This window comes from Capricornis sumatraensis, chromosome 7 (genome assembly GCF_032405125.1).
Source record: "Capricornis sumatraensis isolate serow.1 chromosome 7, serow.2, whole genome shotgun sequence".
NCBI lineage: Eukaryota > Metazoa > Chordata > Mammalia > Artiodactyla > Bovidae > Capricornis > Capricornis sumatraensis.
Window position 1 is genome coordinate 113,688,798 of NC_091075.1, and position 12,076 is coordinate 113,700,873.

The following is a 12,076-nucleotide window of genomic DNA, read 5'->3' on the forward strand; positions in this document are numbered from 1 at the left end:
ATGTGAGGCAGCCTCACCTGGCTTTACCCAACTTTCCATGTGTTCATCCTTGTTACGCAATCACACATGAAGACTTCTGTTTAGTAATGTCTTACCAGATTTTTTTTTCCTGCTGTTCTGAAAAGGTAACTGAAATAACCATGACTTTGTTGAGCTCCCAGGGGTGATAAAGAAATAGGGACAGTACAGAAGGTGAGGCTCTGTGAATGTTACAGGCATCTTCCAAAAAGGTTTCCTGGTATGAATAGGCCTTCTTAAAAATTCTTCCAAAGGCATAAAACAAGTACTTGAATAACTTAAAGTTGATGGTAAATTCCTAAAAAAGATTTCCCCATTTGATTAATTGTACTTAATAAAATATAAAACACAATTCTTCCATTCTCGAAGCAGAGTAAGAAGACAAGAGTATAAAGCATTACATATAACAACGATGTGACCTTAACCCTTGTAATTGTTTTATTCCATGCAATCTAGCAAAGGAGTTTTTACTCTTATCATAATATCATGATAAATAAATTCTTCTAATTTATATTGGAGGGATTAGTGGAAACAGTGTCAGACTTTATTTTTGGGGGCTCCAAAATCACTACAGCCATGAAATTAAAAGACGCTTACTCCTTGGAAGAAAAGTTATGACCAACCTAGATAGCATATTCAAAAGCAGAGATTACTTTGCCAACAAAGGTCCGTCTAGGCAAGGCTATGGTTTTCCCAGTGGTCATGTACGGATATGAGAGTTGGACTGTGAAGAAAGCTGAGTGCCGAAGAATTGATGCTTTTAAACTGTGGTATTGGAGAAGACTCTTGAGAGTCCCTTGGACTGCAAGGAGATCCAACCAGTCCATTCTAAAGGAGATCAGCCCTGGTGTTCTTTGGAAGGAATGATGCTAAAGCTGAAACTCCAGTACTTTGGCCACCTCATGCGAAGAGTTGATTCACTGGAAAAGACTCTGATGCTGGGAGGGATTGGGGGCAGGAGGAGAAGGTGACTACAGAGGATGAGATGACTGGATGGCATCACCAACTCGATGGAAGTGAGTTTGAGTGAACTCCGGGAGTTGGTGATGGACAGGGAGGCCTGGTGTGCTGCAATTCATGGGGTCACAAGGAGTCGGACACAACTGAGCAACTGAACTGAACTGAACTGAAAACTGATTAAGGCTCATTTTGAAAAAGCCTGAATGTCATTCGGTACTTACTAAATACCAAGTACACACTCATTTACTAAAAGAGAAGCTTCGAGGACTTTAGTCTTTGAAAAGAAAGCAACATATAATTCTGGATATATTGTATATTAAACTTAGTTTCTGTGGTTATTGATAATAATGTTATTAACTATACATTTAATATACCCATGGAAGAGTCACCTACTTCATAGCTAAGTTTCACGTATTATTATCCACTTCAGTATTCTGAAACTTTTTGGAATGAAATGTATTTAAAAAAGTGATGCAGTGTTAGAAATGCAACTTGGGCAACTGTGTTAAGAACTGTAATAATGTTACAGAGAGGGACTACATAGAGTAGAGGCATGGAGATACAAGTATGGAGGAAAAAACCGTAAAATCCAATCTCTAACCTCAAGACCAATAAACCATCAAGATTCATGTAAGCTTTACGTTTTCATCTTCCTGTTCCTAGTTTCGGAAGAGAAGGAAAGAAGGAAACTAGTATCTGTTCCTGTCACTACGCTGGGTATTCTCTTTACATCTCTCAATCTTTGCAGTAAAAGATGCCGGCACTAAATATCCCCTTTCTGAGGATGGGGACACAGGCTGAGAGAAGTCAAGTAATGGCTCCTGAGTCATCAGTTCCTCAATGCTGGGCCAGGCTGTCTGATTCTTCCCACCAGGACAATGTCTTTCAGGGTTTTCCCCTCTCAGAAATCAGAGGGTGTCTCACCTGTAAGCAGGTAACGCTTGCCAGACCACGAAGACAGTGTCTCTCAAATGAGATGGAGGAGAAGCCTGCAGGGGGAGTTCCGTAGGAGCTACTGATGCTACCCGCCCCTCCACGTCCCAGCCTAGAACCTGCTCCTCACTTTATACAGACTATGCCCAAGAGGCTGGGGACGTGAAGAAAATAAAAGCACAGGCTGAGCAGCACAGTGGCCATGTGGTCGGGCCTGGCCCTCAGCACTGGGCCCTTTCTATACTTCCCCGGTGGCTCAGATGGTAAAGAATCTGCCTGCAGTGCCGGAGATCTGGGTTCAATCCCTGGTTAGAGATCCCCTGGAGAAGGGAAAGAGTACCCACTCCAGTATTCTGGCCTGGAGAATTCCATGGACAGAAGAGCCTGGCAGTTCATAGCATTGCCAAGAGTTGGAGACGACTGAGCAACTAAACACACACACACAAACACACACACACACACACACACACACAGACACACACACACACACACACACACAATCTGCATTATTAACATTTGTCGCCTAGCCAAAACAAAGTTCTGGTTCAGAACCATTTGGGAAAAAAAAAAAAAGTACAAATAAAAAGTAGAAATATTATATAAGCATAGTATATAATATTCACTACAAAGATAAACAGCATTAGTTGATGCGTTAAGGGCCAAAGTATGAAAGAAACTTAATGAGTTATTCCTATTCTAAAAAAATCTATCCAAGTTGATTACTAAGCACAAGTAGCAAAAATAATTTAAACCTTTACAATAGTTCATCATCTTAAACTTACCTTAGGCCATAGCAAGGCAGAGTGAAGAGCCTGAATAGGGCCAGGAAGACTCTGACGGGAAGCAGGGTGAACACATAGAGAAACGCGTCCAGGCACAGAAAGATCCCAAAAACCATGAGCTGGATTTTAAAAGGAGAGAGGAACGTAAAAGACAAAATGCAAAACAAACTGTTCTTTAAAATATTGTAGATGAAAATTTCAAACAGTCAAGGAATTTCTAAACTTGGTAGCAAATTCATTTCTCATAACTTAGCTATGGGAATAACAAGTTAACAGTTCTCCTTGTCGAAAATGAGCCATATTCTAATAAAAGATTTCTTTTCAAAATGCAAGCTTGTAGTTCTTCTTCTGGAGCCTTTGGTTTATCATCTACACAAGTCAATTATTCAAAAGACAAGTCACCCTCAACCACAACTATGCGACATCTGACGTAGCTCTCTGGGTACTTCCTCAAGCTGCAGAGATGTTATAGAAAACCTTTCAGATGAAACTTAAACTCTAACTTTAAAGTAAAGATATTACTTATTTTAATACAATTTTAGGTACACTTGAACTTGCTGTGCAAAGAAGTCATTATTTCTCCCTGGAGGAGTAGCTGTTGATGTCTGCACCTCTTCTCCTTTCTCGTGTGCTTGTCACATCCTTCCTGTTTCGGGTGATACTGTACACTTTCATCTGTTACATTTAGGACTATATTTCGTGCTCTCCACACTTCATGGCAAACAGAAGGGAAAAAGTGGAAGCAGTGGCAGATTCTATTTTCTTGGGCTGCAAAATCACTGCAGATTATGACTACAGGCACGAAATCAAAAGACGCTTGCTCCTTGGAAGAAAAGCTATGACAAACTTAGACAGTGTATTAAAAAGCAGAGACTCTGCTGATAAAGGTCCATATAGTCAAAGCTGTGGTTTTTCCAGTAGTTATGTATGGATGTGAGAGTTGGACCATAAAGAAGCCTGACTGTTAAAGAACTTATGCTTTCGAATTGTGGTGCTGGAGAAGACTCTTGAGAGTCCCTTGGCCTGCAAAGAGACCAAACCAGTCAAACCTAAACAAAATCAACCCTGAATATTCATTAGAAGGACTGAAGCCGAAGCTCCAATACTTTGGCCACCTGATGAGAAAAGCGGACTCACTGGAAAAGACCCTGACGCTGAGCAAAAGGAGAAGGGAGTGGCAGAGGATGAGATGTTTAGACAGCATCACCGACTCAATGGACATGAATCTGAGCAAACTGCGGGAGACAGTAGAGAACAGAGAAGCCTGGAGTGTTGCAGTCCACTGGGTCACAAAGAGTTGGACACGAGTTAGCGACTGAACGACAATATTTCACAGATGGAGGGTAGAATCTTGTGATGCCTTAGCAAATAGCCACACCCAGGCTGCTAACCTGTACTATTTCAAGAGGGGTGACTTTCTGTACATTTGACACACAGACATGGTATGATGTACACACCCTCACACACAACACTCCATGTATTCTTAGTCAATAAACTGACCTCCAGAAATGTACTAAGTAGCTAACACGCACACTGTTACTGGAAGAACTGCATACGTTGCTCGCAATTCATATGCTGAGGGCCTGACCACAGCCCTCCCTCCCCACACCTCAGAATGTGACTGTATTTGGAGCGGGGGCTCTTTAAAGAGGGAATCAAGTTAAAATGAGGTCGTGAGGATGGCCCTTATCCAGCATGACTGTGCATCCCTGTAGGAGCTGTTAGGAGGCAGACACACACAGGGAAGATAGATGATACGACATGGATCAGACGGAGTACACAAGCGAGGGAAGAGGCCTCAGAAGACACCAACCGTGACGACCCTTCCATCCTGGGTCTTCTGACCAGACTGAAATTGGTCTCTTAAAGAATCAGACTTTCTGTCAGAGAACAGTCATCCTTCTTAGGCTTAGAGAAACTTGTGTTAGCATTGCTTCTCATCTATGGCAAGCAACAGTAACAAACGTCTAAGGGCCTTCCCATCGCATTTTAAATCAGCCCAGGAAGCAAAAATCCCCCCACCCCTGCACGCTCAGCATCTAGGGACCACCGGAGCTATCGCGACAACAGATCACAATGTGAAAATGGAAGGAAGCAAGCGGCTGTGATCAAAGACACTTCAACTGGGGGCCAGGAAAGCACCCAGCTATGCCTTTCAGGGTTCAGGAATGTAACCAAGTGACTCCATTCCTGTACCTACTGCTCCGTGACGTTTGTTCACAAAGCACAGCATTCTTTTAAATCCTTTGCAAATGATAATGAGAAAATGTCCTTAAAAGACAATAAACAAGATGTAATCCTGAGAACAGTTACCCTTGAGGGAGGGAGAGGAATCCCTGGGTGCCCTGATGGGCGCTCCAGGGCGTCTGGTTTAATCTGCCTGGTGACCCAGGTGTCTGGGTGGCTGTGCCAAGAGGGACTCCCGTGTCCTTGGGCCTCAGGGCGTGCGGCATTGACGGCTGATTGCTTCATCCCTGTCAGCTCCTGAGCTGCTGAGTTTCAGCCCTGCTCGGCACACCAGGAAGCCATAGTTTTGGTGGCTGGACCCCGGCCTGGGGCTGCACGTTGGAGTGCAGGAGCTGGCCTGCACGCTGCGGCTGTCTACCCTCAAGCCCCGCAGGTTTGAAGCCGTGTGAGTGCAACAAAAGATCTCAGGCCCAGTTTTTGCTAGGTATAGAAGGCAGCGTGCTTTGGCATCTTGATAAAACGTTGTAGACTGTTGTGGTTGCTTAGTCACTCAATCGTATCTGACTCTCGCGACCCTATGGGCGGTAGCCTGCCAGGCTCCTCTGTCCGTGGGATTTCACAGGCAACAGTACTGGAGTGGATTGCCATTTCCTTCTCCAGCGGATCTCCCCGACCCAGGGACTGAATCTGAATTCTTTACCCTTGAGTCACCACGGAAGCCCACCTTGATAAAACAGACAAGGATGATGATTTACTTTTCATTGGCATCAAATAACCACAAGGCAATCACGGAGTCTGAAGCAAAGGCTGATGAAATTGTCCCTAAAATATGCAAGGTGTTAACTACAAACCAGAGAGACTGGTGTCATATGCCACCCTCTGTCTCCCTTCTGAGAAACAAAAATCTCCTTTAAATGTCACTGGAAAGGTCAAAATGAATACAGTGGTGTGGCTAAAATCAAAGCAGCACGATGCTGCTGGAATCCATCTCGACCGTGGGTGCACGCCCGTCTAACCAGATGGTAGTCACGTCACCGTGTGCCTGGGTCCCTGTCTCTAGCTCGCCCCGCCCCCATTTCTCTCCTACTCCAGTTCCATGCACCCACCCCCGCACCACTTTACCCATCTTGTAGAAGGTGATAAATTATGTATGTCTAAGTTATAACTATCTCTTGCCTTAGCTGTGTCTGAGCTTTACGGGGTGGTGGAAGGGGAAGCCTTATAAACATGTCATCTCTCTGAACCAGCAATTATATGAATTTTTTAAAAAAAGTGAAGTCACTCAGTCATGTCCAACTCTTTGCGACCCCATGGACTTGTAGCCTACCAGGCTCCTCCGTCCATGGGATTTTCCAGGCAAGAGTACTGGAGTGGGTTGCCATTTCCTTCTCTAGGGGATCTTCCCAACCCAGTGATTGAACCCAGGTCTTCTGCCTTGCAGGCAGATTCTCTACCAGTTGAGCCACCAGGGAAGCCCAGTTATATGAAATATAACAAAATGCAAAGATGCCAAAGCATAATGAACATGCTTCAAGAAGAAATCCTACACTGCAGTTGCCGGCTTTTACCTCTTTTCCAGCTGGTGGATTTTCCCGGGGTTGGATGACAAAATGCTACCTGAGGTTTTGTGTGGAAACTTCCCAGGGCTGACTTAGGCTTTGATTTCTTCCTCCTTCTCTCTCTTAACTGAGCATTCATTGCCTTTCTCACAGGAGATCTTGTGTGGAAGGGTTTCAGAAGCCTTTCGCAGGTACTGGGCAATAGGGCCACGCGCTGGCCTCCATCCAGCCTCATCTCCACCTGGACGTCATCACCATGCCCCCAACTCTGCAGCGAGGTTCGGGGGCTCATCTGGTGCCTGAGCAGCAGAGGCAGGGCCAGCCCCCCACAGGTCTGCAGAAGACGTGGCTTTGAGACTGAAGCACTATTTCTACTAACGACACCTGCCACTCAGCCTCAACCTTGCCACTGGATTTGTATGTTTTTTAAAAAAAAGGATTTACCACTAAGTTTTTAACATCTGAACCTCAATGTGAAAACCACAACGATTCTATAACACTGGTCAACATCACCTGCTAGTGAAAAGTTCCACAACCAGCTCTTACCACACTCATTTTGAACCTACTGCTACTGCTCTCGATCATCTGAAAGATACTAGCCTCAAAACAAATAAAAACAAATAAAATGCCGGCCCCTCTCCATGGAGAGCAGAGCAAGGTTTCTTCACCTTTTAAAAATGTTTCCTTTTTTGACCAAAACTTCCTGCCTTTCTTTTAATGCCACTTGGAATTTCAAAATAAATAAAATGTTATGGCTACAATTAAAAGCAGCACAGGGATTTGGAAGATGCCTCTTTGAGCTGCAGAAACCACCTCTGGCAATTCTGTATCCATTCCCCCACAGCCCCAAGCAGTGCCTGGAGCAGAGGGCGCTGCTATGGGGTAGGAGCCGGGAAGCAGGGGTCAGGCAGGAGGAGGGCTTTCTTTCCGCCCCAGCTCCAGTGTGTGAGGCTTTGGGTCCACTCCTGCGTCTTGCTCAGTCCTATACATGGGATACAAGGTCACTGGGGAGGGACCCCTTCCCCAGGGAATTCAAAGTCAGCGAGGAGGACCGCATGGTAAGGGCTGGATGAAGGATGTGCTCTGGGTGCGCTGGGGACAAGCTAAGGGCTGTGCACCAGCTGGGGTGGGGACGGGGGCTGGGGAGTGGGCACCCTGGGGAGGCAGGAACGGTCAGCAAAACTCCCCCACGAGGAGAAAGATGGGCACGAGCTGCTGCCAGGCACAGAAAGGAGGAAGCACCTTGACAAGAGCGCCTGAGTGCTTTCTGCTAGCTTCACAATGCCATCTCCGGACTGTCTCATTGACATAAAAGCGAAACAGCGGCTGCAACTACCTCTTCTTAACATACCCTCACACTACAGAGAAACTAAAAGGCTTTACATGACATTTTCATTCAGTTCCTTATTTTGAAAGGAAGTTTTTGATTTATTTTTCCTAAATGTTTATCACCTGTCTGACTGTCAAAAGAGCAGAACTGAGTTCCTCCACTAGAGAGATCAAATCTGCCTTCTATGACTCTTTTTTCCCTTGCTGCCACATCCTCTCCTTGTGGGCAAACTCATTCACAGGGTCACGGACTGCCGGCCCTCCTGAGATGACCGAGTCCAGCCTCCTAATCTCAGACAAAGACAGCCAAAGCCAGAGCAATGGCTTAATCGGTGGACCTGAGATGTGAAGGCGAGGTTGTCCATCTCCACCCCAAGACCCCCTGTGCGACACTAAGCTCTCCTCTCCAACAGGAGCACAGTCTATGCCCCAAACACAACGTTCTATACCTACCGTCATACTTATCTCTTCAACCTGATGTGACCTATGTAGTTACTATTTAAGACTAAGCAGTTGAATTCAATTTTCTATAAAAAACTAACATACAAAGCATGGTAACAATGAAAAAGACTGTCAAAATGCACAGTTATAAGGCAAAGAAAAGTCAAAATTATGATTTCACCTTAGTTCTACATCTTAGGATAGGCAAAGCTATATAAATGTATGCTACCATAGAAAAGTAATTTCGATAAAAGTCTTCATAATAATCACCCCTACATCTGACATGTGTTTAACTTGAGGGATATATTTCTTAAAGAGGAAAATTAATCGACTGGTTTGAACCTGAAGAGCGCACACCTGGAGTGGTCTTGACTTCTCCCTGTTTCCTTCATTTCCAGTCCACGCTGAACATCGCTATGCTTCAGAAGCAGATCTCTGGAGGGGGCAGATGACCCCTCACCACCCTCAATCTCCTTTTCCCTTTGCTGGAAAAGCCTCATCTACCCTGGCCCAGCCCGCGTGCAGCAGAGTGGCTGTGCAGCTCAGTCTGGCCAACAAGGCACCGGCGGAAGAAGGCACACTGGGCACCTCTGGGGAAGCTTTTAATTTATTATGAAAGGGTCGGTGGAGAAGGCGGCGCTGTCCATCTCCTCGTCTCTGACTGTAATGCAGATATAAGGTCGGAGGTGCAGCTGACATCTTTCTAGTGAAAGGCAGCAAGGGGACCAAGAGCCAATTTGCCAGTGATGGTAAAAGAGAAAGAGAAAAAGGACTTGAGTCCATGCTGGCCTCATGAATCTGCTGGAAACAGATCGCCTTCCTCTAGGCTTGTTAAAAGTTTTTTAAAACCTTTTCGTTTAAGTCACTTTTAGGTATTTACGCTCAGTCACTCACTCGTATCCAACTCTTTACAACCCCAATGGACTGTAGCCCACCAGGGATTCCCCAGGCAAGCATACTGGAGTGGGTTGCCATTTCCTTCTCCAGGGGATCTTCTTGACCCAGGGATAGAACCCAGGCCTCTTCTCTGTGTCTCCTGCATCAGTAGGTGGGTTCTTTACCATTGTGCCACTGGGAAGCCCATTCTGTAATACAATACACACAGCTAAAAGTATTCTCGAGGAAAAAGTTTTAATTTCCTTCCGATGCCAGCCTAAATCCCTTAGTCTAACCTTCAGAGTCACCTGGTTCCAACCCGTCCTTTCAGTGCACCTGTCCTTTCTTTTCTGTTCCTGACAATCTCCCAGCTCTGGGTCTCCCTAGTATATCTCACCCCCTCACCGCTACATGGACTTCCCTGTGGCTCAGATGGTAAAGAATCTGCCTACACTATGGGAGACCCAGGTTCAATCCCTGGGTCAGGAAGATCCCCTGGAGAAGGGAATGGCAACTCACTCCAGTATTTTTGCCTGGAGAATCCCACGGACAGAGGAGCCTGGTGGGCTACAGTCCATGGGGTCACAAAGAGTCGGAAAATATGGAGCAACCAACACTAACCAGCACCTCCACGTACGCCCTAAACTGTACAGAAGTGACCTCTGTGTCCTCATCACCTTGCCATTCCCTTCACGGGTCCCATGTTTATCTCTGTACTTCCCCACGGTAAAAGTGCCTGGAACATAGCACTCAAATCAAAAACTGAGAAGATAAATAACTGCACGAAGGTGGGTGGGTGGTTGTTCCATCACTAAGTTGTGTCTGACTCTTTCTGACCCTCTGGACTGCAGCACGCCAGGCCTCCCTGTCCATCACCAACACCCGGAGCTTGCTCAAACTCATGTCCATTGAGTCTGTGATGCCATCCAACCATCTCACCCTCTGTCGCCCCCTTCTCCTCCTGTCTTCAATCGTTCCCAGCATCAGGGTCTTTTCCAATGAGCCAGCTCTTCAAATCAGGTGGCCAAAGTATTGGAGCTTCAGTATCAGTCCTTCCAATGAATGGGTGATTTCCCTTAGGATTGACTGGTTTGATCCTGCTGTTCAAGGGACTCTTAAGAGTTTTCTCCAGCACCACAGTTCAAAAGTGTCAGTTCTTCGATACACAGTCTTCTTAATGGTTCAGTGCTCACATGTGTATATGACTACTGGAAAATCCATAGCTTTGACTATATGGACCTTTGTCTACAAAGTGATGTCTTTGCTTTTTAAAACACTGTTTAGGTTTGTCATAGCTTTTCTTCCAAAGAGCAAGCATTATCTCTGTAGCCATCAGCTAAACCCCCATGAAAGATAAGCTTCACTCTCAGATAGCTTGACTGCAAGGACAAAGGGAAGAAAATATTTTTCCTAAAGGTTCTTTCTGCCTGAGATCAGCAACCCAAGAGGCTGGGGGTCAGAAATCATGACCCTTCCAGAGTTAGAAGAGCCCTTTATTAGCAAGTGAAGCAGGATGGTTAGTAGTAGAGCCGGAGATCAAAGAGGGACACAGAGAACCTTGAAAACCAGTCCCCTCCCAACCACTCCCTGCTGGACTCAGCCCAGGGAGACTGCCATCCCCACCGCAAATGAAACGGCCACTGCAGTACAACCAGGGGACAAGAAACCTTTCAACCTCTTCCTGTTCTCCCAGGGCAGGGCATTGCAATTTGCTAAGTGGAGGTGATGGAATTCCAGTGGAGCTATTTCAAATCCTGAAAGATGATGCTGTGAAAGTGCTGCACTCAATATGCCAGCAAATTTGGAAAACTCAGCAGTGGCCACAGGACTGGAAAAGGTCAGTTTTCATTCCAATTCCAAAGAAAGGCAATGCCAAAGAATGCTCAAACTATCACACAATTGCACTCATCTCACACGCTCGTGAAGTAATGCTCAAAATTCTCCAAGCCAGGCTTCAACAATATGTGAACCGTGAACTTCCTGATGTTCAAGCTGGTTTTAGAAAAGGCAGAGGAGCCAGAGATCAGATTGCCAATATCTGCTGGATCATGGAAAAAGCAAGAGAGTTCCAGAAAAACATCTATTTCTGCTTTCTTGACTATGCCAAAGCCTTTGACTGTGTGAATCACAATAAACTGTGGAAAATTCTGAAAGAGATGGAATACCAGACCACCTGACCTGCCTCTTGAGAAATCTGTATGCAGGTCAGGAAGCAACAGTTCGAACCGGACATGGAACAATAGACTGGTTCCAAATAGGAAAAGGAGTGCGTCAAGGCTGTATATTGTCACCCTGCTTATTTAACTTCTGTGCAGAGTCCATCATGAGAAATGCTGGACTGGAAGAAACACAAGCTGGAATTAAGATTGCTGGGAGAAATATCAATCACCTCAGATATGCAGATGACACCACCCTATGGCAGAAAGTGAAGAGGACCTCAAAAGCCTCTTGATGAAAGTGAAAGAGGAGAGTGAAAAAGTTGGCTTAAAACTCAACATTCAGAAAACTAAGATCATGGCATCTGGTCCCATCACTTCATGGGAAATAGATGGGGAAACAGTGGAAACAGTGTCAGACTTTATTTTTTGGGCTCCAAAATCACTGCAAATGGTGATTGCAGCCATGAAATTAAAAGACGCTTACTCCTTGGAAGGAAAGCTATGACCAACCTAGATAGCATATTCAAAAGCAGAGACATTACTTTGCTGACTAAGGTCCGTCTAGTCAATGCTATGGTTTTTCCAGTGGTCATGTATGGATGTGAGAGTTGGACTGTGAAGAAGGCTGAGCGCCAAAGAATTGATGCTTTTGAACTGTGGTGTTGGAAAAGACTCTTGAGAGTCCCTTGGACTGCAAGGAGATCCAACCAGTCCTTTCTAAAGGAGATCAGCCCTGGGATTTCTTTGGAAGGAATGATGCTAAAGCTGAAACTCCAGTACTTTGGCCACCTCATGCGAAGAGTTGACTCATTGGAAAAGACTCTGATGCTGG

At 45.4% G+C, this 12,076-nt stretch overlaps 1 protein-coding gene across 1 annotated transcript in view; it reads right to left on the reverse strand.

Annotated features, from left to right (window-relative positions):
* The window catches only part of TAPT1 (transmembrane anterior posterior transformation 1), a 63,399-nt gene that overhangs the window by 31,536 nt on the left and 19,787 nt on the right, over nt 1–12,076 (reverse strand). Inside the window, exon 3 of the mRNA XM_068975142.1 lies at nt 2,694–2,812. Within this exon, the coding sequence (XP_068831243.1) occupies nt 2,694–2,812 (119 nt within the window). The remainder of the gene's footprint in view (nt 1–2,693; nt 2,813–12,076) is intronic.